The following is a 23,000-nucleotide window of genomic DNA, read 5'->3' as shown; positions in this document are numbered from 1 at the left end:
TTCTAATGGTCCATGGTTTCCGAGGGGTTCAGTCCATCATGGTGTGGAAGGTGTGGGAGATGGGGGTAGTTTGTGGTATCAGGAGGTACCTCACATCATGAAGGACCAGGGCCAGGTACTAACTCCAAAGATCCACCCAAAAGAACCTTCTAGGCCCAGGATCCAGGTCCTAAAGTTCTATGGTTTAACGCCACCAATGGAGAACTAGAATCAAAACCATGAATCTGTGAGGGACATTTCATGTTCAAGCCATAGCAGATTCTTACAGATGTTGCCTCATTCCTTCTGAAAGAAAAACCCACTAATGCCAGGCAGTGTTGAGGACAAAGTCCCTGGGTAGACTGCCTGGCAGGAATCCAAGGTCTGCTAGTTACCCTGTGTGAGATCCTCTAAGCATCATTTTGTTATTGAGTTTGGCTGTCACAATGTGTACCTCAAGTTAGGTCCAGCCACCCATCCTCAATAAGTCAATTAAAAGAGTCAAATCAAAAGGAACAAGGAAAACCAAAAAGATATATTCAATGTAGCCAATTGGAAGGACAGACAAAGTGTTGAGTGAACCCTGCAAGTCCATCTTCCAGATCAAAGGCTCACAACCTTCCTAATGCTGCAGCCCTTTAATACAGTTCATGTTGTGGTGACCCTAACCGTAAAATTATTTCATTGCTATTTCATAACTGTAATTTTGCTACTGTTATCAATCACAATGTAAATATCTGGCATGTGGGATAATCTGATAGGCAACCCCTGTAAAAGGATTATTCAACCCCCAAGGGGTCATGACCCACAGGTTGAGAACCATTGTTCAGGATCCTGGAGTAAGTTCAAAGTTTAAATAGAGGACCAAGGATACTCGCATCTAAGCGCTCAAGCAGTCAAGGTGTGGTCCCTCCCACGGCTGACGCATCACTATCTGGGCTTCTGTTTCCTTCTGCAGAGCACCTAACAAGTTTCTGGAACTGTTTGAAATCTTTCAGGGAGACAAGTTCTCTCCCTGGCACCTTTCTCCTCTCCCAGCATGAGATTCCTGGAGGAAGTTCCTATTGTTTGCATAATCTGATAGTCAAACTGAGAGACAGCTGTGCACCTTGAGAATACCTTCATTTCTGCCAGGTCTGTTACAATTCCTCTCAACTATAAAGTGTGACGAGCAAAAACTATAAACTATGAGAAACGATTGTTTATTACCTATTTCTAAGCGTCACTGTGGGGATTAAACTAGATAATACCGTCTGGTACAGGGCGAACACTTTATAGATCAGAAAACCGAGGCTCCTTTCAAGGGGTTCTCTAAAGATTCCAACGATGTACAGTCTGTCACTTTCTGTCCTGTCCCCACATGGACCCATGATCCATCTTCAATAGAGCAAACATTTGTCCCTTGGAGAACCAGAGTGTCTGTGGCTTGAAAACTTTGCAAGCATTCGCTCTCTTCAACCCCAACTCTGCAGTTATCCCATGAGAACCATGAGGGTGTTTTTTGTTTTGTTTTTTTTTTTTTTTTTTTTTTTTTTTTGTCTCTAAGCATGCACCCAGGAGGGCTGGAGCAGCCCAAGACCAACCCTGGCAGAGCAGAGAGAGCATTCATGGTCACATCCTAATTGCTCAGTTTCTTTTGCTCTATAGAGAAATACCTGGTGCCGCTGCTAGTTACTTGTTGTGATGAAAACCCACCACTTTGCATGTTTCACCAGATGTCTCCTTTATTATTAGAATTCCATTTCAATAATGAAAACGCAAGGTTTCATGTCGTTAGATGGGTCTACTTTGAATATACAAAAAGAGAGCAACGTATAGTGCCAAATCTTTTATTATATATTTTATTTGATTTAGAAACAATCTTATTTTACATATCAATCCCAGTTCCCTCTCCCTCCTATGCCCTCCACTGACCCCTCCCCCATCCCATCTCTATCCACTCTCCAGGGAGGATGAGGTCTCCCATGGGAGATTATCAAAGTCTGTCTCATCATCTGGCAGAGGGCCAAGGCCCTCCTCTGTGTATCTGGACTGAGAGAGTGTCCCTGCATGGGGAATGGGCTCCCAAAGTCCATTTGTGCACTAGGGATAAATACTGGTTCCACAGTATGGTGCCAAATCTTAAGGGTTTATTTCCTAACACAATCTTTATCCCCTTTATCCACTCCCTTCCTTACATCCACCAACCCCAGAGCACACAAAATTCTGTATCATGTCATGAATTTTTCACGTGCCTGGCTCTCCTCAGATTATAGCTTCCCTAGTAGGTTAGCTCCCTTGATACTTCACTAAGACATCCCAGATGATCACTGTCATAGAATACATATATTACAATATAGAATACACATAAGGCAATCATGTCAGTAACGCTAGGCAGTGGTGGCACATGCCTTTAATCCCAGTACTTGGGAGGCAGAGGCAGGAGATCTCTGTGAATTTGAGGTCAGCCTGGCCTACCAGAACTAGTTCCAGGACAGCCTCCAAAGCCACAGAGAAACCCTATCTTGGGGGGAAAAAAAATCATGGGAGTAACAATAGATGATGTAAGAAACCAGTTCAAATATTTTCATGAAGTTAATTTCCATTTTTAAAAGGTATATTATGTGCTGCTAACAGGGCACAGATAAAGGCTTTATTTATTGTCTCATTTAACTGAGATGGAGCATTTTAACAACGTGTTGATGTTTACTATTCTCCGCAGGTTCTGGCTGATTTGCATCTTCTAATGTGTCATTCATAAAGAGAATACACATCTGGGGGAAACCAGTAGGAAAGGATAAAATGCTCCAGAACTGAAAAAACATGTTGATTGAACTGCACTTCCATCTTCCATTGCATAACTTAGAGGATGTGGTTGTTACTTTAGATATTGTAGGTGCTGTGTGAATAAACACCCATATCATTTTTTGTCACGTGGACTTTCATGGTTGCCAATCTATATTGACGTGGCTTCTTTGTGATTGTATGTTCACAAATAAAATTATGAAGAATGTAGTGTTATGGGCAGGGGTGTGGCTCAGCAGGTAGGGCGCTTGCCTCGCCCATGGGAAGCCTTGTGTCTAACGTGCATAAACAGAGCCTTGTGCCATATACCTGTGACCCCCAACTCTTAGGGACAAGGTAGAAAAGGTCAGAAGTCCAGGGTCATCCTCCACTACATAGCAAGTTCTAGAGCAACCTGCACTCCCGGAGACCCTCTGTAAAAAAGGAAAAAAAAAAATTCTAAGCTGGGTGTGGTGGCACACACCTTTAATCTCGGCACTCTGGTGGCAGAGGCGAGTAGGGGGACCTCTGAGGACAGCCTGATCTGCACAGTGAGTTCCAGGGCAGCCAAGCCTACACAGTGAAACCTTGTCTCAAAAGGAAAAGGTCTTCTAACTTGAAATCCCATTCTGCCATAAGATATAAATGTAGGGAACTCAAGTAGGCAAGTAGTGGCTTACTATATGAAAAGAAAATTAAAGTTATGAAACAACATAAGATGCACGAATCACAGAAAAGAAACCCAAAGAGTAGCGATGCTGCTGGGGGAAGCCAGAGGGCTAAAGATGCTAAAAGAGTCATTGTAACTGTCATGCTACGACTCTGCGGTTATCATTTCCAAGAAAAGGAAACTGAGGCATGAGGCAGTCCCCTGCAGTTCCAGCATTCAAGCTGCCCAAACATGGGGGGAATAGACATTTTGGATAATACCAGAGCATCATCTCTCACTCTAGTGAAAGCTGCTGCCCTGCCGCCCCCCCCCCCCCCTCCATGAGCCTCTTCAGCTCTGGAGGACTTGGACCTCGCCCTCTGCTTCAGGCTTCACTCACTGGATCAAGTGGGCGTGGCCTGTTGAGGGAGGAAAGTACACACCACACAAAGCAACCTGTTCTGTTTTATTGTGGTCCCTGTAGGAACAGGGGATAAATAACCTTTCAGTAATCTAAAATCCCAATAAAAAGAAACCCTCCAGAAAGTACACAGTGTTTGGGAAGGCTTCGGTATGGAGCAGATGAGGGTTTTCATCGGCCCTCCGGTTCTGTGTGCTTTGGAAGCGTTGAGGAGAGTAATATTAGCTGAATGAAAGGTCACAACCACAAGCATTGTTTTTACCTAAGTAAATTTAACACAGCAGAGTAGAAACTCTGCTAATACCTTGGGGCAGCAGCTGTCACTTTTCAGCTTTAGGCTGGGGCAGAGGAAAATCTTTCTATATCTGCTTGTCAATTTTTTTCCTCTGTGTGTTGCAACTTTTTCCCTACATTTTACCATCTCCTTACTCCCCAAACTTTGCTGGCTCAGAGGCCCTTCACACCTTCACTCAAGGACACCTTTACTGTATGTAAGAATTACCCAGGGCTACTGAACTCTAGCCTAGGATTCAGACGCCAGAATGGAGGCCATAAAGGAAGTGGGTTTCTAATGAGTCCTCAGATGATGTGCTGCAGGCTGTGAGCCCACACCAGCATTAATGACTTGCTTAGACCACTTTTTCTTCATCCTCGCCTTAGCCAATGATCCTCGAATAGACTCTTGACTCACAGCTGTTCTCAGGTGACCTTGACTATTAATACCAGAGTGCATGCTCAAGATCCCAACACACATACCAGGGAAGCTTCCAGAGAGAGAAGCCTGATGATGTTAAAAGGCAAGTCTTAAGCATCTGATCCCCAAGTGGTCCCAGGAGTCACACTGGCCTTGCTCAGCTCTGGAAGTGGGTACAGATCCCATGTTTGTCAATACCGTTATGATATATGCAGGCTAACAACAAAATGATTTTATTAGGTTTCCTAGAAGCTGGGACTGAGCAGTTCTCCAGCTATGCTATGATCCAGGGCTGCTAGAGACTTCAAAGGGGATCTCCATCAAGCTGAGAGCATTGTCCCTCATCTGGTGTGACTGATATACCAGGCATTAAAGATCCAGAGACTTCAAGGTCCAGGGACTTCAAGGTCAAGGCTGCTGAGCTGTCCTTACCTTCTTTTCCCTCTCCTCCTCCCTCCTTCCTTTTTGTAGTACCAGAAATGGAACCAGAAAGCAAAGTCCCAGTAGGGATGCCCAGTGTGAGGTCCGTGAGATGCATGTGCCCTGTGAACTCAGTACAGGACAAATTCCACAAACATAAACATTACAAGGTTTTGTGATTTTGTGTGTCTGAGAGAGAGAGAGAGAGAGAGAGAGAGAGGGAGAGAGAGAGAGAGAGATATTGCATTTCAGTGTGAATTTTGAAAATGACAGCATTGTGCCAGAATGGCAAATGGTGGGGTAGCGCTGGGCCACCCAGAGCATGCTAGGCAGACACTATACCACATAGCTACATATAAAGCCTTCTTTTCCATTTCTTGTTTTGAGACGGGTCTCCCTAACCTTCCCAGCTAGCCTTGAACTCATTCTGCAGCACAGGTAGGGCCTGGACTTGCTGTCCATGTGCCTCGGTCTCCTGCCAGGACTGACTGCCAGACCCAGATCCTGACTTTATCTTAAAAATTAAAACAAAAAAAAAATAATAATAAGGGGTTGGGGAGGTGGCTTGGTCAGTAAGACAATAGTCATGCCAGCAAGAGTCCCTGAGTTCAATACCCAACCCCCCAAAAAACCCCAGATGGATGTAGTGGCAAGTGTTCCTGATCCCAGCCCTGTAGAAATAGAGGCAGATCATTGGACTCAATGGCCAGTCAGCCTAGCTTACTTGGTGACAGCCTTTCTCAAAAAGGCTGGGGAGATAGCTCAGTCAGTAAACATCTTGTCACACAAGCATGAGGACTTGCATTTCATCTCCATCACTTGTATTAAAAACCCAAGTGTGGTGTGTGCACTTGAAATCCCTGCACTGGGGAAGCAGACACAGGTATGTAGATCCCTGGGGCTTCCTAGCCAGCCAGCCTGGCCTGATCAGTAGGCCCAACATCAACAAGAGACCCTGTCTCAAAAGCAAGGTGGACAACTCTTGAGAATCAATACCTAAGGCTGACTTCCAGCTACTACACATGTGTATACTCACATTTGTGCACACATGCACACAGACACAAAAAAATTAAAAAGCAAGGAAGACAGCACCTAAGGAATGACACCCAAGATAGCCCTCTGGCCTCTTCCCAACACACGCGCGCATGCACACGCATGCCTATGCACATGTACCTGCACACACATACACACACATCAGCTAGGCACAGTGGCTCAAACTTTTAATTACAGCATTCAAAAATCTGAGGCAGGAGGATTGCCAGGAGTTCAAAATCAGGCTGGGCTACAGTGTGAAATTGTGCCTCAAGCAAGCAAACAAACAAAAACTAATAACTAAATAAGGCCAGAAGTTACATTTCAAGAGCCACAGAAAAAGAATGGCAGATAGTAAGCGTTTCTGCAGAACACAAGCAATTAGGAACCATAGATATATTTCCAAAGGCTTGAGCGCAGACCTTCCTCCAGCATGCTACATGTCTGGGTAGGCTTGCCATCTGAAAAGAAACCGCCTTATCCTCTGTCTCTTTAACCACAAGCTAACATGCTATCTTAGTAAACCCTTGGCGCGCTCAGGCTGCCCTCCAAACCCTCTCAGGTGCTGCCCCCTTGTGGTCGTCTGAGTATATGCTGCGGAGCCTCCCGATATATCGCTGCTTTGTTTATTCAAATCCACAGGCTCAGAACCCAACAGTGGGCTTCTCCATCAACGGAGTGAAGGTGATGGTTTTTATGTGTCTCTGGCTGTTTCAGCCAGTGTTTTCTGTCCATGCTTTTGGCAGAGAGGAGAAATGAAGAATCATTGAATACCACTGGTTTTTATAGCCTTATATTCACTCTTATAGCTAAGACAGAATCTGGGGAGGTGACAGCCTTTCAGGGCTTTAGTGTTTCGCAGTAAACTGATACAACTGACAAAGGTCTTTCCCATTCCAAACTGGACTTAGAAGAAGAGAACAGTCTTTCCTGGTGTTCACATCACACAGCACATGCCTGGGCTGCTATGGCCTGTCGCTTACCCCTTACACTGTCACCATGGTTCATTTATGCACAGCCTGCTTTCACACACAGGAGACTCTCAGGGGCTCCCACGGTCTTTTCCTGTGCTCTCTGTCTTGCCCATTGGTGGTGTGAAATGCAGGCTCCTGCTGTACCACCATTGGAGTATCCCCATCCAGAGCTCCTGTTTTCAGTCCAACACAGGCAAGATGACTATTCTGCTGTTAATTTGCATATCATCTTGGAGCAGGGATTCCCAAAGCGTGGTCTGAGTAAGCCCCAGGGGTCCCTGAGAGCCTTTCAAGGAACCTACAAAGTCAAAACTATTTTCATAGTAAGACAAAGACATTCTCTGTGTAATATAATTAGGACACTTGTGTTTTGTTCTCTCCTTCAGTACTAAGTATACAGTAGGGTTTTCTAGCAACAGAGGGAAAGCAGTAGCAGGTTTAAGGAATGTCTTCAGATAAGCCAGTATTAATGTGATTTTACACTCATCTCTTACTAATCCTTCTTGTTTTGAAAATAAAGGTGGGGGACACTTACTCATTGCCGGGGGAGGGCAAACCCATACAGTCACTTTGGAAATCAGTGTGGTGATTCCTCAAAAATCTGGGAATTGCTCTATCTAAAGATTCAGCTATACCAATCTTGGGCATATGCCCTAAGGATTCTATATCTTACTGCCAAGACACTTGCTCATCAGCATTCATTGCTGTTCCATTCATAACACCCAGGAATTGGGAACAACCTATATGTCCATCAACTGATGAATAGACAATGACAATGTGGTACATTTACACAGTGCAGTATTACTCACCTGTTGAAAAAAAAATGAAATTTTCAGGTAAGTGGGTGGATCTAGAAGTAAGACATTCCAGGTCCAAGCAAACAATATTGCATGTTTTCTCTTATATGGGGACATTAGCTTTTAAGATTTTGATATTTGTGCTACAATCTAAATATCCACAGAGGTCAGGGACCTAGTAAGGGCAGGAGGAAAGAAGATATCCAAAGGAAAGAGAAATAGAGTATGGAAAGATAATGGGAACTAGACTAGAATTAAAAGGGGAAGGAGATGGGAGGTCAGGGTAAAGGAGGAACTACAGGAGGAACAACTAACACTAACAATCTTTTGGGAAAACTACTAGTGTAGAAGCTTCCTAAATATATATAATAAAAATAGAGTTACTGTATAATAGGAGAGGCAATGCCCCAACTAGACATCTTATGCCACCAAGGGCCAGGAATGAGCTACATCTTGTTGAGTTATTGGCCAAAGAGATCCCAAGGACCCCAGGCCCACAAACACCTCAGGCTATTGCCAAGGTATTGGCTGTTTTCCACAACCTGATGATAAGGCCCTATTGCTAAAGAGGACACTTATATCCTAAGACATGGAGAAGCAGAGTTGGTACCCAACTAAAAGTTTCACACCTACTGGCCATCATCCATGGAAGGTACTCTGTGTTGCCAGAAGAGAAAGGTAATTGTCAGTGTAACCCACTACAAACCCTGTGACCTACAGAAGTGAGCTGCCTACACACATGCAATAGTGGCACAAATAATACAGAGTACAACAGCTTTTTAAAAGCAATTAGACTTGATGTTCATTCTATGAGATGGAACCCATACCTAACACTGCTAAAGTGGCCAAGGACCATGGGTCATGGGCCTAGGGAAAGAACCTAATATTATTCTGCTAAAGGAACAAAATGACTCCTCATGCCACACTGGCAGCTTCAAAGACTGGCTGTGGCTCCCCAAATCAGGGGGTCAGTGTGGGCCTGAGAATGCCTGCTTCGAGCCAGTGGCAGCCTTTGTCATGAGGCCTCTGGTATTTTCATGTAAGAGTCACGAACTCAGACATCATCTACAGCAAACGGGATCACTCGGAGTCCAGTAGTCCAGAAACACAATTACTCAGGGAAGGAGGGGGTGCAAGGATGTGTAAGACCTAGCACAACCCACTAATTGCTATGTCTCTCCTGGGAACCTGGTCCCTAAAAAAAATCTTTTGGAGATGCCTTGGCCCCAAGCTCTAGCAACAAGCACGCTCCTGCCTTTTCAAGGTCTGTAATTTTACAGAGGAGGAGACATGGGTATACTTCATCTCTAGCCATAAAGATAGCGTGGAATTTTTAATGAACACGGAAGGTAACTGGCAATTTGCTTGGTACCAGGAAATACCTTTAAAATATCACATACTGTAGCACAGAAGGTTCATCGGCCCAGAAACGGGGTCCAATTATCAAGCGCTGGCTGCTAGGCCATTCTCTCCCTTCTGTCATGAGCAGGACAGATACTAACATGTTTGGCAGACTCAGGCTTTTCCTGACAAACTGGTCACACTTGGCTGGGGGATATGTGTCGAGTTCATCACAGAAGGGGTATGTATTGTCTCAACACTGACAGCCCCACAGGCACTGCCAAGTCCCCCTTGTTTAAGGATGTCTACTGAGTGTTCCCAATCTAGTGATCACAGGGATCGTTAGCATGGAGCTTTAACATGAACCTCTCAGCCTGGGCACTTTGGCCTTCATCCTGACTAATTTATTCTTTGAGGAAGGGATGGGAGCTCTCCTGTGCATAGGGTCCATGACATCTCCATGCTAAAGATTATTTAAAAAAAAAAAAAGTCTTGAGGCCTTTCCAAGTCTCTATCTTCCCTATCTTGTATGGTGCTAGCCTTACAAACACACAATGAGTCAAAGAGCTTCGAGTGGCATATCAATCTTCCCCAGAGCCTTTGTTTTCCAAGGACAACATCTGAAAGAGTATGCCTGTGGATTGCAGGAGCAAGATCCTAAAACATACAAACCAAAAGGAAACAATTGATAATTTTGCCTATATTAAAAGGTAAAATTGGGAGCTAGAGAGGCAGCTCGGTGGTTAAGAGCATGCACTGCTCTTGCAGGGGACTTGAATTCAGTTCCTAGCACCCAATTGTGCAGATCACAACTACCTGTAACTCAGGATCCAATCCCTGCAGCCTCTGACCTCTATAGCCACCTGTGTTCACATACAATCACACACACACACAGAGGGGGGAGGGAGGGAGAGGGAGAAGGAGAGAGAAGGAGAGGGAGAAGGACAGAGAGAGGTACACATAATTAAAAATAATAAAAATCTTTAAAATATAAAACATTTGGAGGAGACTGTAGCAAAGGCTAACCTGAAACTCACATTGTAGCCTAGGCTTGCCTCAAACCTGAACCAAACTATCTGCTTTAGCCTCCAAAATAGGATTTCAGGCAATGAGCCACAATATCTAAAATAAAACTTGCCTATGAAAAATGTCATATACTAAGTTGACACAGACTAGGAAAAAGTATGTGCAACACAAATAATTGACGAAAGAACTAGCTTCCAGATGCAGACTTCCCCCTCCAACCTTCCTTCCCTGACCCACCCATTATCCCCGCCCCCAGCTCCAGCAGAAATTGATTCCCTGGGAACATGCAGGCCAGAGAATCATAAGGACATACTTTAAAAACCTTTACTGCCCCCCCAAAATTGGAAAATCTAAAAGAAATGAATAATTTCTCAATACATACCACCTATTAAAGTTAAATCAACATCAGATAAGCAATTTAAATAGACCTATAACCTCTCATGAAATAGAAGCAAGTATTAAAAGTTTACTAACCAAACAATGCCCATGGACAGATGGTATTATCCCAGAATTCTACTGGACTTTCAAAGCAGTGTTAATGCCAAAACTTCTCAAATTATTTCATAAAATAGAAACAGAAGAAATGCTTCCCAATTAGCCACAGTTTCCCTGATATTCAAACCACACAAACAAAGAAAAATACAGACCAATTTCCTTTATGAACATAGAGGCAAAGTTATGCAGTAAGAAGTTTGCAAACCAAATCCAAGAACACATCAAAAAAGATCATCCACCATGATCAAGTTGGCTTCATCCCAGAGATGCAGGGATGGCTCAACATATATAAATCAATAAATGTAATATACCATGTAAACAGACTGAAAGAAAAACCACATGATCATCTCATCAGATGCAGAAAGGCCTTTGACAAAAATCCAACACCCATTCACATAAATGTTCTAGAGGAAGTATGAATACAAAGGACATACCTCAACATAATAAAGGCAGTTTCCAGCAAGCCCATAGCCAACTTCTACATGAATGGAAAGAAACTCAAATCAATTCCACTAAAATCAGGAGCAAGACAAGGTTGTCCACCCTCTCCATACCTATTCAATGTAGAAGTTGAAGTCTAAGCTAGAGCAATAGGACAACTTAAGGCGATCAAGGGGATACAAACAGGAGGAGAAGTCAAATTACTTTTATTTACAGATATGATTGCATGCATAAATGATCCTAAAATCTCCACTGGGAAGCATCTACAGCTGATATACACTTTCAGCAAAGTAGCAGGTTACAAAATTAGCACACAAAAAAATCAGCAGCTTTCCTGCATACAAATGACAAACAGGTTTAGAAAGACATTGGGGAAACAATACCTTTCATAATAACTGCTGAAGAAACCAGCTCCAGCCGGTTAGAGAAACTGCATAGGAAAAGTGGAGTTGGCAGAAACAACACAAGCACACACACAGGGGACTTTATCTGAGGGGGCAAAGCTTAATTCTTCTTCTTAATTTTATTTCTCTCTTTCTCCTCCTTTTGTCTATTTTCCCCTTATCCCTTTTATAACACCCAAGACAAAAATATCTATGCAAGAAAAGATTACCTCACAACCACAAGGTACATAGTTTCCAAAAACAAATTACAATCTTCACACAGGAAGAAATCATATTTGATCATAAGTTGCATGTGTTTTCTTACTTAAACATTTTCTTTGTATTAATTTTCCCATTGTAACATCTTCACCCCAAATAAATGATCCCTTTATAGTTGACTAACAAAGTTTTAAGCAAGCAGTTTCAAGTGGTTCCTTTTGTACTGGAAGGCGACTGTGGTTTCGGTGTAGCAGATTTCTATCCCATTACTACTCTACAAAACCTTACTCAAGCGGTCTAGCTAGCCATCTATTTTTCCTTACACACAATAGGGTCACTTAATTTCCTTTCACAACTTTGTTTTTTCAAGGTGCATTACCAAAACCTGTGATTAATTCTGTAAGTTACATGACTGACTGAGGAACTCAGACCTAACCTTGGGTGTAGCAAGGTAATTGCTTTCTTTGATCATTAGCCTGTTTTTCCACAGGCAGAGTTCATGGCTCTATAATGTATGAAATGTCCTTGTTCTTATTTTCCATCTTCTGCAAATCTCACATCTAACAAAGGTGAAGAAGGGTTCTAGCTCTTCCCGCACCTTTTTTGGTGGGGAGATCTCTTATTAGAGCAATTGACAGAATAACCCAAACCAATTCCCTAATCATCTTCACTGTCTTAGCCACTTGTATCTTTTAGGCTGACTCAGAAAGTTCAATTAAATCATTGATCCAACTAATCATTTTCATTATGCAAATCCATGAAGCAATCCCACTATACTTGACACAGTAGGATCCTTTCACATAGTAATCACTCTGTGACAAATACAGTAGGAGCACAACAGTAGCAAGTAGAAGCCAGGGGCATTCTGGGGATAATCCCCCACAAGGCTTTGCCTCTCTAGGATGTAACTTGTCGTAGTTTTTAAAAAGCTGTTTGAGAGAGAAAGACTCCATTCAACAAGAGTTCTTGAGGAGGTTACTTTTTTATTAAGGAAAAGGTATTATAAAAAGGGGAGGAGGGAGACATGCCTCCTGGGACAGAAGCAGTGGGAAAGAGGAAAGAGAGGGAGAGAGAGAGAAACAGAAAATGACAGAGGGGGAGAAATGGGGGTGTGTGCAGGACCCTTTTAAAAGGGAACATATTGAATACCCATAGGTGGTCTCTTAGTGGCAGCAGCTGAGGGCCTATCTTGACAGAACTATAAAGGCAGGCCAGTACAAATACCTAAATACTAACAACCATCATATTTTTGCTATCTGGTGGGTTGTATTCCATAAGCTCCATTGCTAACAGCAGCTCCTGCAACATGGCCAGCATCAGATAACCTCAAAAAATAAAATATCTAACCAAGCTCCAACCAAGCAAGCAAAAGCTTGTGTGATACAAACCTTAAGACATTGAATAAGATATCAGAACATGGAAAGACCTCCTATGCTCATCAATTAGTATAGTGAAAATAGCCATCATATAAAAAAAATTAACAAATTCAATGCGATCCCCATCAATATTCCAACACAATCTTCAAGATTTTGAAAGGACAAATTTCAGCTTCATACATAAAAACAAAAAACCCAGAATAGGTTAAAAAAAAAACCTGAATGATAAAAGAATTGCTGGAGGTATCACCATCCCTGATTTCAAGTTGTACCACAGAGGTATAGTAACAAACATGGCATGGTATTGGCACAAAAACAGACATACTAATCAATAGAATTGAACTGAAGATCCAGACATAAATCCACACACTTACTAATAGACATATGAGTTCTTTTGTAAAGAAGTCATAAATACACACTGGAAAGAAGACAGCATTTTCAATGAATGGTTTAGTCAAACTGGATGGCTACATGTAGAAGGATCCAAACAGATCCATACTTCTCACTCTGTATGAAATTCAGCTTCAAACGGATCAAAAACCTCAACATAAAAACACTGAACCTGACAGAAGAGAAAATAGGAATAGCCTTTAACTCACTGGCACAGGAGACAACTTCCTTAACAGAACACTGTTAGCACAGGCACTAAGATCAACAATTAATAAATGGGACCTTATGAAACTGAAAAGCTTCTGCATGTCAAAGGACATCATCATTCACTCAGAGCAGCAGGCTACACAAAGGGAAAAGATGTTGCCAACTGCACATCTAATAGAGGGGTAATATCAAAATAGATAAAGAACTCAAAACTAATTATCAAGGAAACAAATCTAAACAGAGGTTTTTAAAAGAGGAAACACAACTGGTTGAAAAACACTTAAAGAAATATTCAACATTCTTAGTCACCAGGAAAATGCAAATCTTACACCTGTCAGAATTGCCAAGATCAATAAATTAAGTTACAGCTCTTACTGGAGAGGATGTGGAGTAAGGGGAACACTCATCCATTACTGGGTGAGACTGTGAACTTGTATAGCTACTCTGGAAATCAGTGTGGTGGTTTCTCAGGACAGTGGGAAACGATCTACCCCAAGATCCAGCCAAACTACTCTTGGTCATATACCCAAAGCACACTTCTTCCCACCACAGAGACACTTGCTCAGTCATGTAACTGCTGCACAGGTGAATGGATAAAGGTAATGTGGTACGTTTACATTATGGAATATTACTCAGCTGTTAAAAATGAAATTTGCAGGTAAATGGATGGAATTAGAAAAAAATCATCCTGAGTGACATAACCCAGACCCAAAACACAAATATGGTATGTATTTGCTTATATGTGGATATTAGCTATTAGGTCAATGATAACTAAGCTACAATTGGTATAACCACAGTAATTAAGGTACAGAGTAGGAAAGATATACATCTCCATAGAAAAGGAAAATAGGACAGATAGTTATGGATGTGTGGGCTGGAACCTCCCAAGAGGATCAAGTACAGGGGAGGAGAGGGAGTCTAGGTAGAGAATATGAGGAGAGACAGTTAAAATTAAGGCCCACTTCAGGAGTAACATGGAAACCTAATACAGTAGAGGCTTCATATATATATATATATATATGAAGGCAACCTAAATAAAATGGCCAAATGACAGAGGACACAGAGCCCCAACTGGACATCTCTTGTCACCAAATGAAGCTTCCAGTACTGGGAATAGGTTACAGCCAATGGAATTGTTGCTCCTTCATTCGACCATCAGCCCAATCAAGCAGTGTCTTTTATAAGTTGCCTTGGCCATGGTGTCTTATCACCGCAATAGAAAAGTAAGTGGGATAGAAGGAAAGCAGTGGCCATTTGTCCCACTCCTACAGCCATGCCTGTAGGCTTACTGCATCCGAATAAGTGTGTCTTTGCTAAACACAAGTGCCAACTTGATACACTTAGGGAAGAAAGAAGCTCCATTAGAGTTGTCTAACTCAAACTGGTTGTGGATGTGTCTGTGGGGCATTTTCTTGATCAGATATTAATGCGGGAACGTCCAGCCCATAGTGGGTGGTGCCATCATCCCTGGACAACTTTCTTCCATGGTTCCTGCTTCTACTCAAGCCTTAGGCTTCTTCCCTGACTTCTGTCAATGACAGTTAGCTGGAAATGTAAACAGAAATAAACCATTTGCTCCCCGAATTGCTTTTGGTCCTGGTATCTGTTGCAGCAACAGAAAGCAGACCAGAATGCACATGAGGACATTAATAGGCTGCTTCCATGCCCACCTGAGGACATGTGGGTAATACAAAGTGAGGCCTAGAACACAGCATGTGGCACCTGTTGAAACCATTTGCACTGGGAATGAACCCTGGAGTCTGAGCAACAGGCTAGCCCAGCTCACGGATAGCTGGAGATGCTGGGATACAGCATCAGGGATTGGAAGCATTGCCCACATCTCCATAGATGGTAGGTGGATGGTAACAACTTAGAACTTAGAAGAATTGATGGATGCACTCAAACACTAACCCTCCACCTTGAAAGTGTTATTCCTACAAATTTGTTTTCTTGTTATTGCATGAGTTTCAAACATGCCTAAATTGGAGAAAATGTGTAATGAAGTCCCATAAACTCACTGGCCAGCTTCAAAAACTAGATACACAACCCATCTTGCTGATGGACTGTCCTCTATGCCAATTCTTTCCAGTCATATTTGGGAGGCAGAAATCAGATTTATTATATACTTTTATCCATAAATATCTCAATATGTATCTAAAGATAAAGGCTTTTAAAATAAATATAACCACAATACCATTATTGCCCTCAATATCATCAAATGCCTACTATCAAATTTTAATTGTCTCATAAATATCATATTCTTTACCACAGTTGATTCAGGATTCAAATAACTTCAAACATTCTTGAAATTTTGCATTTTCAAATAGAAACAAAATCCAAAATTAAGTTTCTTTATTCTTCCCTTATATTTATGGAACTATTATATTTTGTTGTTGTTGTTGTAAAGGTCTTCCAAGGCTGTGTTAGTCACTAGAAATCTATCCTCATGGGTTGTGTGTCTAGAGCCTTACACAACTAGAAGCAATTGGCTCTTGAGCTGCAGACCATGTTGGCAGACCAGTCATTTCCCAAGGGAATGCAGCCACATTGGTAGTCTGCCCTCAGTCCTCCCAGTGCTCTGTATTAAGTTATGTGGCTGTGTTACGCTAAAAGGTTCAAGGGACCTCTGCTGCAAGACAGCATCTTCTACATATGAGAGGAAAGCTGCACCCATTAAATATCAACAATACTTTCACCTAAACAAGACCTCCACCCTGGCCATCTGCTGATATTTTTCCATTGTGAATGGGAAAATCTCACAAAGCCCCGTCCCTAGAAGAAGGGCAACAGGCAATTAAGGGCTGTTGAGAAAGGGAGACTCAGTCTTCCCCAGGGACTAGCCCCCTGTTAGACTATCCAATCCCAAGAGGTAAGCCCTAAAAAACATACTCATACAAGTTACAGTAAATAGTCTTGGCAGATTGTATGTGTGAGTACTTGTGTGTGACTGGCTTCTCTCTCTCTCTCTCTCTCTCTCTCTCTCTCTCTCTCTCTCTCTCTCTCTCTCTCTGTGTGTGTGTGTGTGTAATGAAAACAATTAAAGATGAGGTTATGACGTTGATAAGAGTGGAGTTGGCAAGGGGAATCCCCAACTCCCCACCCCACCCAAAAAAGTAAAATAAATATGAATAAAGAAAAGAAAAGAAAAAGGGTTCAGAAGCCTGTGAAGCCACCAGGGGGCACTCGAGGAACTTGCTGAAGGTCAGAGTTGCCTAAAAGCCAATTTGGCAGCTGTATCACAGGGGAGAATGAAATGCCCAGATGTAGCTGGACTTTTCCCTGGTGCAGATCAGGTTCTGCCAACAGAAGGGAACAGGCCTCAGGAAGCTATCCTTTGTCCCCTACAGTGCTTGATGACTAAGGTCAACCTTAGCTACTATATGTCTTATCAGAGGATTTGCTGACTTAGTCCTCCCACCAGGCAATGGTTTTCCTTACACATCTGCTAGACAACAGAGAACATACAGATGTGAGCACCCTGTAGCCCCATCACTCCTGGTGTTTTGTTTTGTTGCTTGTTTTATTTTTTTTAAGGTATGAAATGGTTTATTTCAGCTTACAATTCTCTCGGGTCGCACTCCGTCCCAGGGGCACGTCAGGGCAGAATTTAAGACAGGCACCTGGAGAGAGAAACAGATGCAGAGGCCATAGAGGAACACTACTTACTGGCTTGCTTTTCCATCATTCTTAGTTCATCTTTCCATTACTACATAAACAAAGGCAGCTGCGTTATAAACAGTGTTAGACATCACTCAATGCCATGTTGCACGTGTAGAAAAAGACTCAACACAGGGAACCTTGGGACCCAGGTTCTCCATTTGACCTTGCAAGTATTATTCCCTGTATCTGCTCCTTGGTAGAAACTGAGGCGGATGAGACAGAAGCCATTCCAAGGTCCCTTCGCTCGTGGCACTTTTGGCTGGCACTTACATGCCAACAGTCCACTGTCCCTGGTGTTTGTGTTCCCAGTGCTCAGTTATTCACAGTTATTCTCTGTCTGAACATGCTAAACACTTCCTTTTGCACTCACTCCCCGAGTTGAGTTGTATGATGAAATCTCTATCCTCATTCTCCCCAAAAATGAATCACCCCTTGGTCCAACAGGTGCCTTCCTGTTTTCCACTTAGGAGCAGATCAGAACCTCTGTGTCATAGAGTCTGTGTTTAGGGATCTTGATTGTAATTAATAACGGCCCCAAAGTCCAAGAGTAATGATGCTGGCAATTCAGACAGCCAAAGAGACTGTACAAAGTACTTCTTCAAGAGAGGAGGGGACACATTCACAAAACATTTATTGTAAAGTATTGTTTACATAGCTACATAATTAGTATATTGCAGTATATTATAATTGTCCTAATATGTTACTATCAGTTATTGTTTATTTCTTTCTTCACCTAATTTATAAATTATACTTTATCATATATATATATATATATATATATATATATATATATCCAGACATACTGGGGTTGGTAGTCTCCAGCTTCAGTCATCTATGGGGGACTCCAGAAATGTAGTCTCTGTAGATTAAGGGGACCACCCACTATAGTGTCTTAGGGCTACTGTAACAAAATACTATAGCTAAATGGCTTAAAACAGCAGAAATAGTCCTTGTCTCACACTGCTGGCAGCCAGATGTCTATCATACACATGTATGAATGTGTCTATATGAGTGTACTGTGTAAGTGTGTATAAATGTGAGAGTGTGTGTATGAATGTGTGAGTATAGGTGAGTAAATGTGTGTGTGCATGTGTGTATGTGTGTGTGTGTGTGTGTGTGTGTGTGTATAGAACCACACTCCTCTAGAGCTCTAAAACAGTTTACTTGCTACTTCTAATGCTTCCTGAGATGAAGGACAGTCATCTTTATCCAGTGTCTTCACATCATCTTCTCTGTGTGTGTGTGAGTGTGTATGTGAGTATGTGTGAGTATGTGTGTGTGTGTGAGAAAGAATGTACAATGTCTTCACATCATCTTCCCTCATGTGTGTGAGTGTGTGTATGTACGTGTGTGTGAGTGTGTTCATGAGTATGTGTGAATGTGTATGTGTGTGTATGTCTTTTTTTATAAGGACACTAGTCATTAAATTGGGTCCTCATGTCTCAGAGACCTCATTTAACATAAGAACCCTGGAAATCTCTCTCTCTAAAAAGGCAACATTTTGAGGTATGGGGGACTAAAACCTCAACAGGTCTTTTAGGGGAATGGACACAATTCAGCTCATGACAGAACCATGTTTTAGGAAAGATGACTTTTAAAAGCCTATGTTGACAAAGTCTCATGGGACATAAATGCTAGCAGGTCACAGCACCCTGCAGACCCAAATAAAGTTACAAATCTATCAGGTATCATAGCAACATGTGAACAAAGCTAGTTGTTTCTACAATAACACATGTGGACAGCTATGTGACATGACTTTGGTGAGGATAACAGCCTTATGTATAAACCAGGAGCTTTAGGACTCAAATCATGATATGCGCTCTACATTAGGTGATTACATAATGCTAAAATGTTAACTGAGGCACAATAAAGTTGCAGAATTTATTTGAGCAAACACTAATAGTTCCTGGGCAGCTCCAAACCCAATGTGGTCCAGGCCCTTCACATGGGAACTCATCGGGGCAGCATGGAAGCCAAGCCAACGGGATTGGTTACATTTCCACAGCTGTTTCTTCCATCTCTTCCCATTGGAGAGCTCCTAGTTATGTAAGCTTTTTTGTCTACTTCTGATTGGTTGCTTTTGATTTTTTGTTTTTCATTAATATTCAAATTTATACAAAGTAGTTCATCTTCTATTTTGCTTATGTTTTCAAATCAAGCAAAGCCAAGGTCATGTAAGAGGAAGATTGCAACTGTGTGGCTTTTTATGGTTTGGCTTTGGCTTTAACAGTGTGGTCACCGACACAGAAAAGCAGATCCAAGCAAAGAGGGGGGGAGAGATTATTGTACAAGTACAAAAACAATCATGATAGAATTGCTTTTTATAGTGAACACGGGTTATCTGTACACGTTGTCCACAGTAAATGTCCACAAAACCAGATCCACATTCCTTCCGAGAACCACAGGTGGGCCGTGGTTCTCTTGGGTTTCAGTTGGAATACTCACGGCCCAGCAGACACTGGTCCCCACAGGCCCCACTTCAGCTCCTGCCATGGCCGCTCGATGAGCAGTGTCAGGGCCAGCCCAGAGAGGAAGGTCAACACACAGTGTCCAGAGAAAAGATAGAACTGTGGACAAAGAGGGCACAGAGGAAAGTTTATTCCTTTGGTTCCCCCGTGTCTGGATCTGAGCGTACACAGCCCCAATGCTACGAAGCAAAGCAGAATAAACAGCCCCAAACATTAAAACAGTTTGTCCTGGACTGAAGCCCTCCCCCTCCCTCCCGCAGCTACATCAGAGAGCAGAGCAACTCTAGAAAAGAACAGCACCGAGCCAGCTCCTAACAAGACCTGTTAAAGCTGTTTGCTTTGTTGCTCAAGTAGAGTGAGTGGTGGAGCTAAGACAGGACCAAAGGCTGGGCACTTGCTCACCATATTGGTGTCAGTGTAGTGAATAAGGGTCTCCTGCAGTCCGTTATAGAGAATGATCACAATGGGATGCATGAGGTAGCAAGCGTAACTGATAGCAGCCGGGAGACGCCAGATGCCACAGGAAAGCACACGCTTCACCAGACCTGGTGGGAAGAGGTATAGAGTCAGAGTAGCAAGCCTGTCTCTGATGCTACCTGACACATTGCAGGTACCCTCTTTTTAGCAAAGCATGCACGTGTGTGCCTGCATTTGTGTGTGCATGCCTCTGTGTGTGTGTGTGCGCGAATGTGTGCGTGTGTCCCTTGGTGGCCAGAAGAAGGTTCCCTGAAGTTACAGCTGGAGGTGGTTGTGAGCTGCCCAACATGGGTGCTAGGACCAAACGTAAGTATTTCAGCAACAAACACTCTTAACTGCTGAGTCATCTCTCCAGACCCTGCAGACCCCTACTCTGTCTCTTGACATCTCCTAGCCTCCTCTGTCACCACCCAATTGCAATGCCTTGCAGGGGGAAAAATCCCTCCTTATCTATTGCCGGATCCCAAATATATAGAATGTTGTCTAGCACAAAACAAATATACAAACATTTTTATCCAATTAAGTGAATCACCTGGAAATAGTCCCGCCCCCAACCACTGGTAACACCTGTGGCCCCTTTGGCAACTGTTTCCACAAGACCTGGAAGATTGTGTGTTCAATCAGCAAGTGGGAAACACGTTTTCTCTTTAAGCCACGGGTTCCCACCACGTTGGCTGAAGCGGAACAGTTTTCATTTACAGCCTAATTCTGACCTCATCCAATGATGTCCCTCCAGTACACAGCTGCCCTGCCCACCCCCACACCATCTCCCTATTCCATGGCTTTAAGGTTTCAAGGAAGTTTGGAAACAGAATTTTTTGGATGGTGCCTGAATGATGTTTCGTGGTACCTCTTGACTTCATTCCTACCTCAGGCCAATTAGAGAAAGGGAAGAGAATGTCATGAATCTTGACCATCTCTCTCTAATCAGGAGATTTCTCTCTTCCTATATATGCCCTTCATCTGCTGGCCCCTCTGCATGCCAAAAGCCAATGACACGAAGATATTCTCCCTGGTTATGGAAGAGGTCTTAGTGACTCTTTGGCTTCCTCTTTTTGGATGGAAACTGAGGTTTAAGGTGGGTGTGGTCAGAGCCTTGTCCTCAGTAACTACACTACATCATTTCCCCACTATTTTTCAGAGTTCTCATGTACCTCTTAACTGGCTTTATAGAGGAACTCAAACCAACACCAAAATTAAAAATCACATGTAGGAGTCATTTACCCCAAGGAGAAAGACAAAATGCTCTTTCTCCGTTGTACCAATGGTCCCTCCCTGCCCCTGGGTGCACACCTTGACTTTTAACTCTGTCACCCTCTGGAACAGGGTATGAGCCCAAGAGCAGAGCCAGTGGCCCCCTCCTACCTCCGTAGCCTTCCTGACAGGCAAAGATGATCCAGCCCACAGCAGCTGCCCACAGGGTCCGATGGAGGGCCTGGTAGATGGCAGCAGCCATGGAAGAGGCTGGAGAGGTATCATCCACTGTGTACGCCAGGGCGACAACTACAAACAGGGTCAGCAGAGAGAAAGTCCAGCCCAGCACGGCCTGCACCTGAGGGGAACAAGCGGCAGCCCACAGTTCATGAATCATGCATCTTTTCACACATGCTCACTGCTTTGGTGACATTTCTGTCACTTCAGATCTCTCTATGTAAACTTCAATCTCTGCAGGTTTCTCTAAAATAAGAGATCGCTTAGTGGTAGGCAGGGGTTAGGAACACTGGGGGTGAAGGGTGTGTGTGACTATAAAGGGATGAGATGAGCTCAGTGTTGTGGCATCCGTCTATAATCCTGTTGCTCAGGAGACCAAGGCAGAAGAACTATGAGTTCAAGGCCAGCTAGGCTACATAGAGACCCCCACCTCAAAAACCAAAACATAATTGCACAAAATAATTACCTATTGAGTGACCCAATGACTCTGCATGTTCAACCATCATACGTTATTTCATGCATGCACATAATGTGCTTGGATCATATTTGCTCCTCCCAATCCACACATACCCCATCTCCCCTCCCTCTGGGCACCTTCCCATCCTGATAGTCACACAGCTACTCTTACATGTTTGGTTTTTAATAAGCCTCAGTCTAATCAGAGAAAAGCAGGGAGGGCTGGGGGTGAGGGATTAAGGGCTTATGAGGACAGGAAAGAACAGTTCCTTGATTGTAATGTCGTTTGCAGATTTCTACACAGGACAGCAATTCCCAGAACTCTACACACACACACACACACACACACACACACACAGAGAGAGAGAGAGAGAGAGAGAGAGAGAGAGAGATTGAGAGAGAGAGAGAGTGTGTGTGTGTGTGTGTAAGGGGAAACTGGCAGCCTAAGGTCTGTGGGTTTCAGTTCCTGGGGAGGATAATATACCATGGTTCCCTGGCTCAGTGCCTAATGCACAGCCAGGCTGAAGGACATGCAGGCTCTCTCATAATGTTTTTTGTTGGTTTGTTGGTTTGTTTTTACCATTTCCCACAAATATATAATCAGTTTAAAATCAGAAGAAATGTCCCTCTCCAACACTCCTAATGTTCCACTCTGTCCCTTAATCAAAAGGATGCCTCAATGGCATGGAAGAGGCACCTTGAGGAATGGGAGGAGAGCAACTTCTAGCTCGGAGAACAGATGAGTTAGGTCCCATCGCCTGACTTGGTTTAAGTCCTGGAATTTACACCACAGCTCTTGATCTCTTCAGATTCAGACCTGTCTTCCAAGGCCTTCTTGCTCGTCTGTGCTCTAGCTCATAGGCTGCCACAATGAGCAGGCTGAATGAAGGAAGAAGCTTGT

At 43.1% G+C, this 23,000-nt stretch overlaps 1 protein-coding gene across 1 annotated transcript in view; it reads right to left on the bottom strand.

Annotated features, from left to right (window-relative positions):
- Window positions 1-19,675: 19,675 nt before the first annotated feature.
- The window catches only part of LOC127234201 (O-acyltransferase like protein), a 46,965-nt gene continuing 43,640 nt past the window's right edge, over window positions 19,676-23,000 (bottom strand). Inside the window, exons 13-15 of the mRNA XM_051201039.1 lie at window positions 21,578-21,764; window positions 20,138-20,280; window positions 19,676-19,834 (exon numbers count right to left, since the gene is read on the bottom strand). Coding sequence (XP_051056996.1) covers window positions 19,709-19,834; window positions 20,138-20,280; window positions 21,578-21,764 — 456 coding nt within the window. The 3' untranslated portion in view covers window positions 19,676-19,708. The remainder of the gene's footprint in view (window positions 19,835-20,137; window positions 20,281-21,577; window positions 21,765-23,000) is intronic.

The sequence above is a fragment of the Phodopus roborovskii genome, unplaced genomic scaffold (genome assembly GCF_943737965.1).
Source record: "Phodopus roborovskii unplaced genomic scaffold, PHOROB, whole genome shotgun sequence".
NCBI classification, from domain to species: domain Eukaryota; kingdom Metazoa; phylum Chordata; class Mammalia; order Rodentia; family Cricetidae; genus Phodopus; species Phodopus roborovskii.
This window is presented reverse-complemented; position numbering and strand designations above follow the sequence as displayed.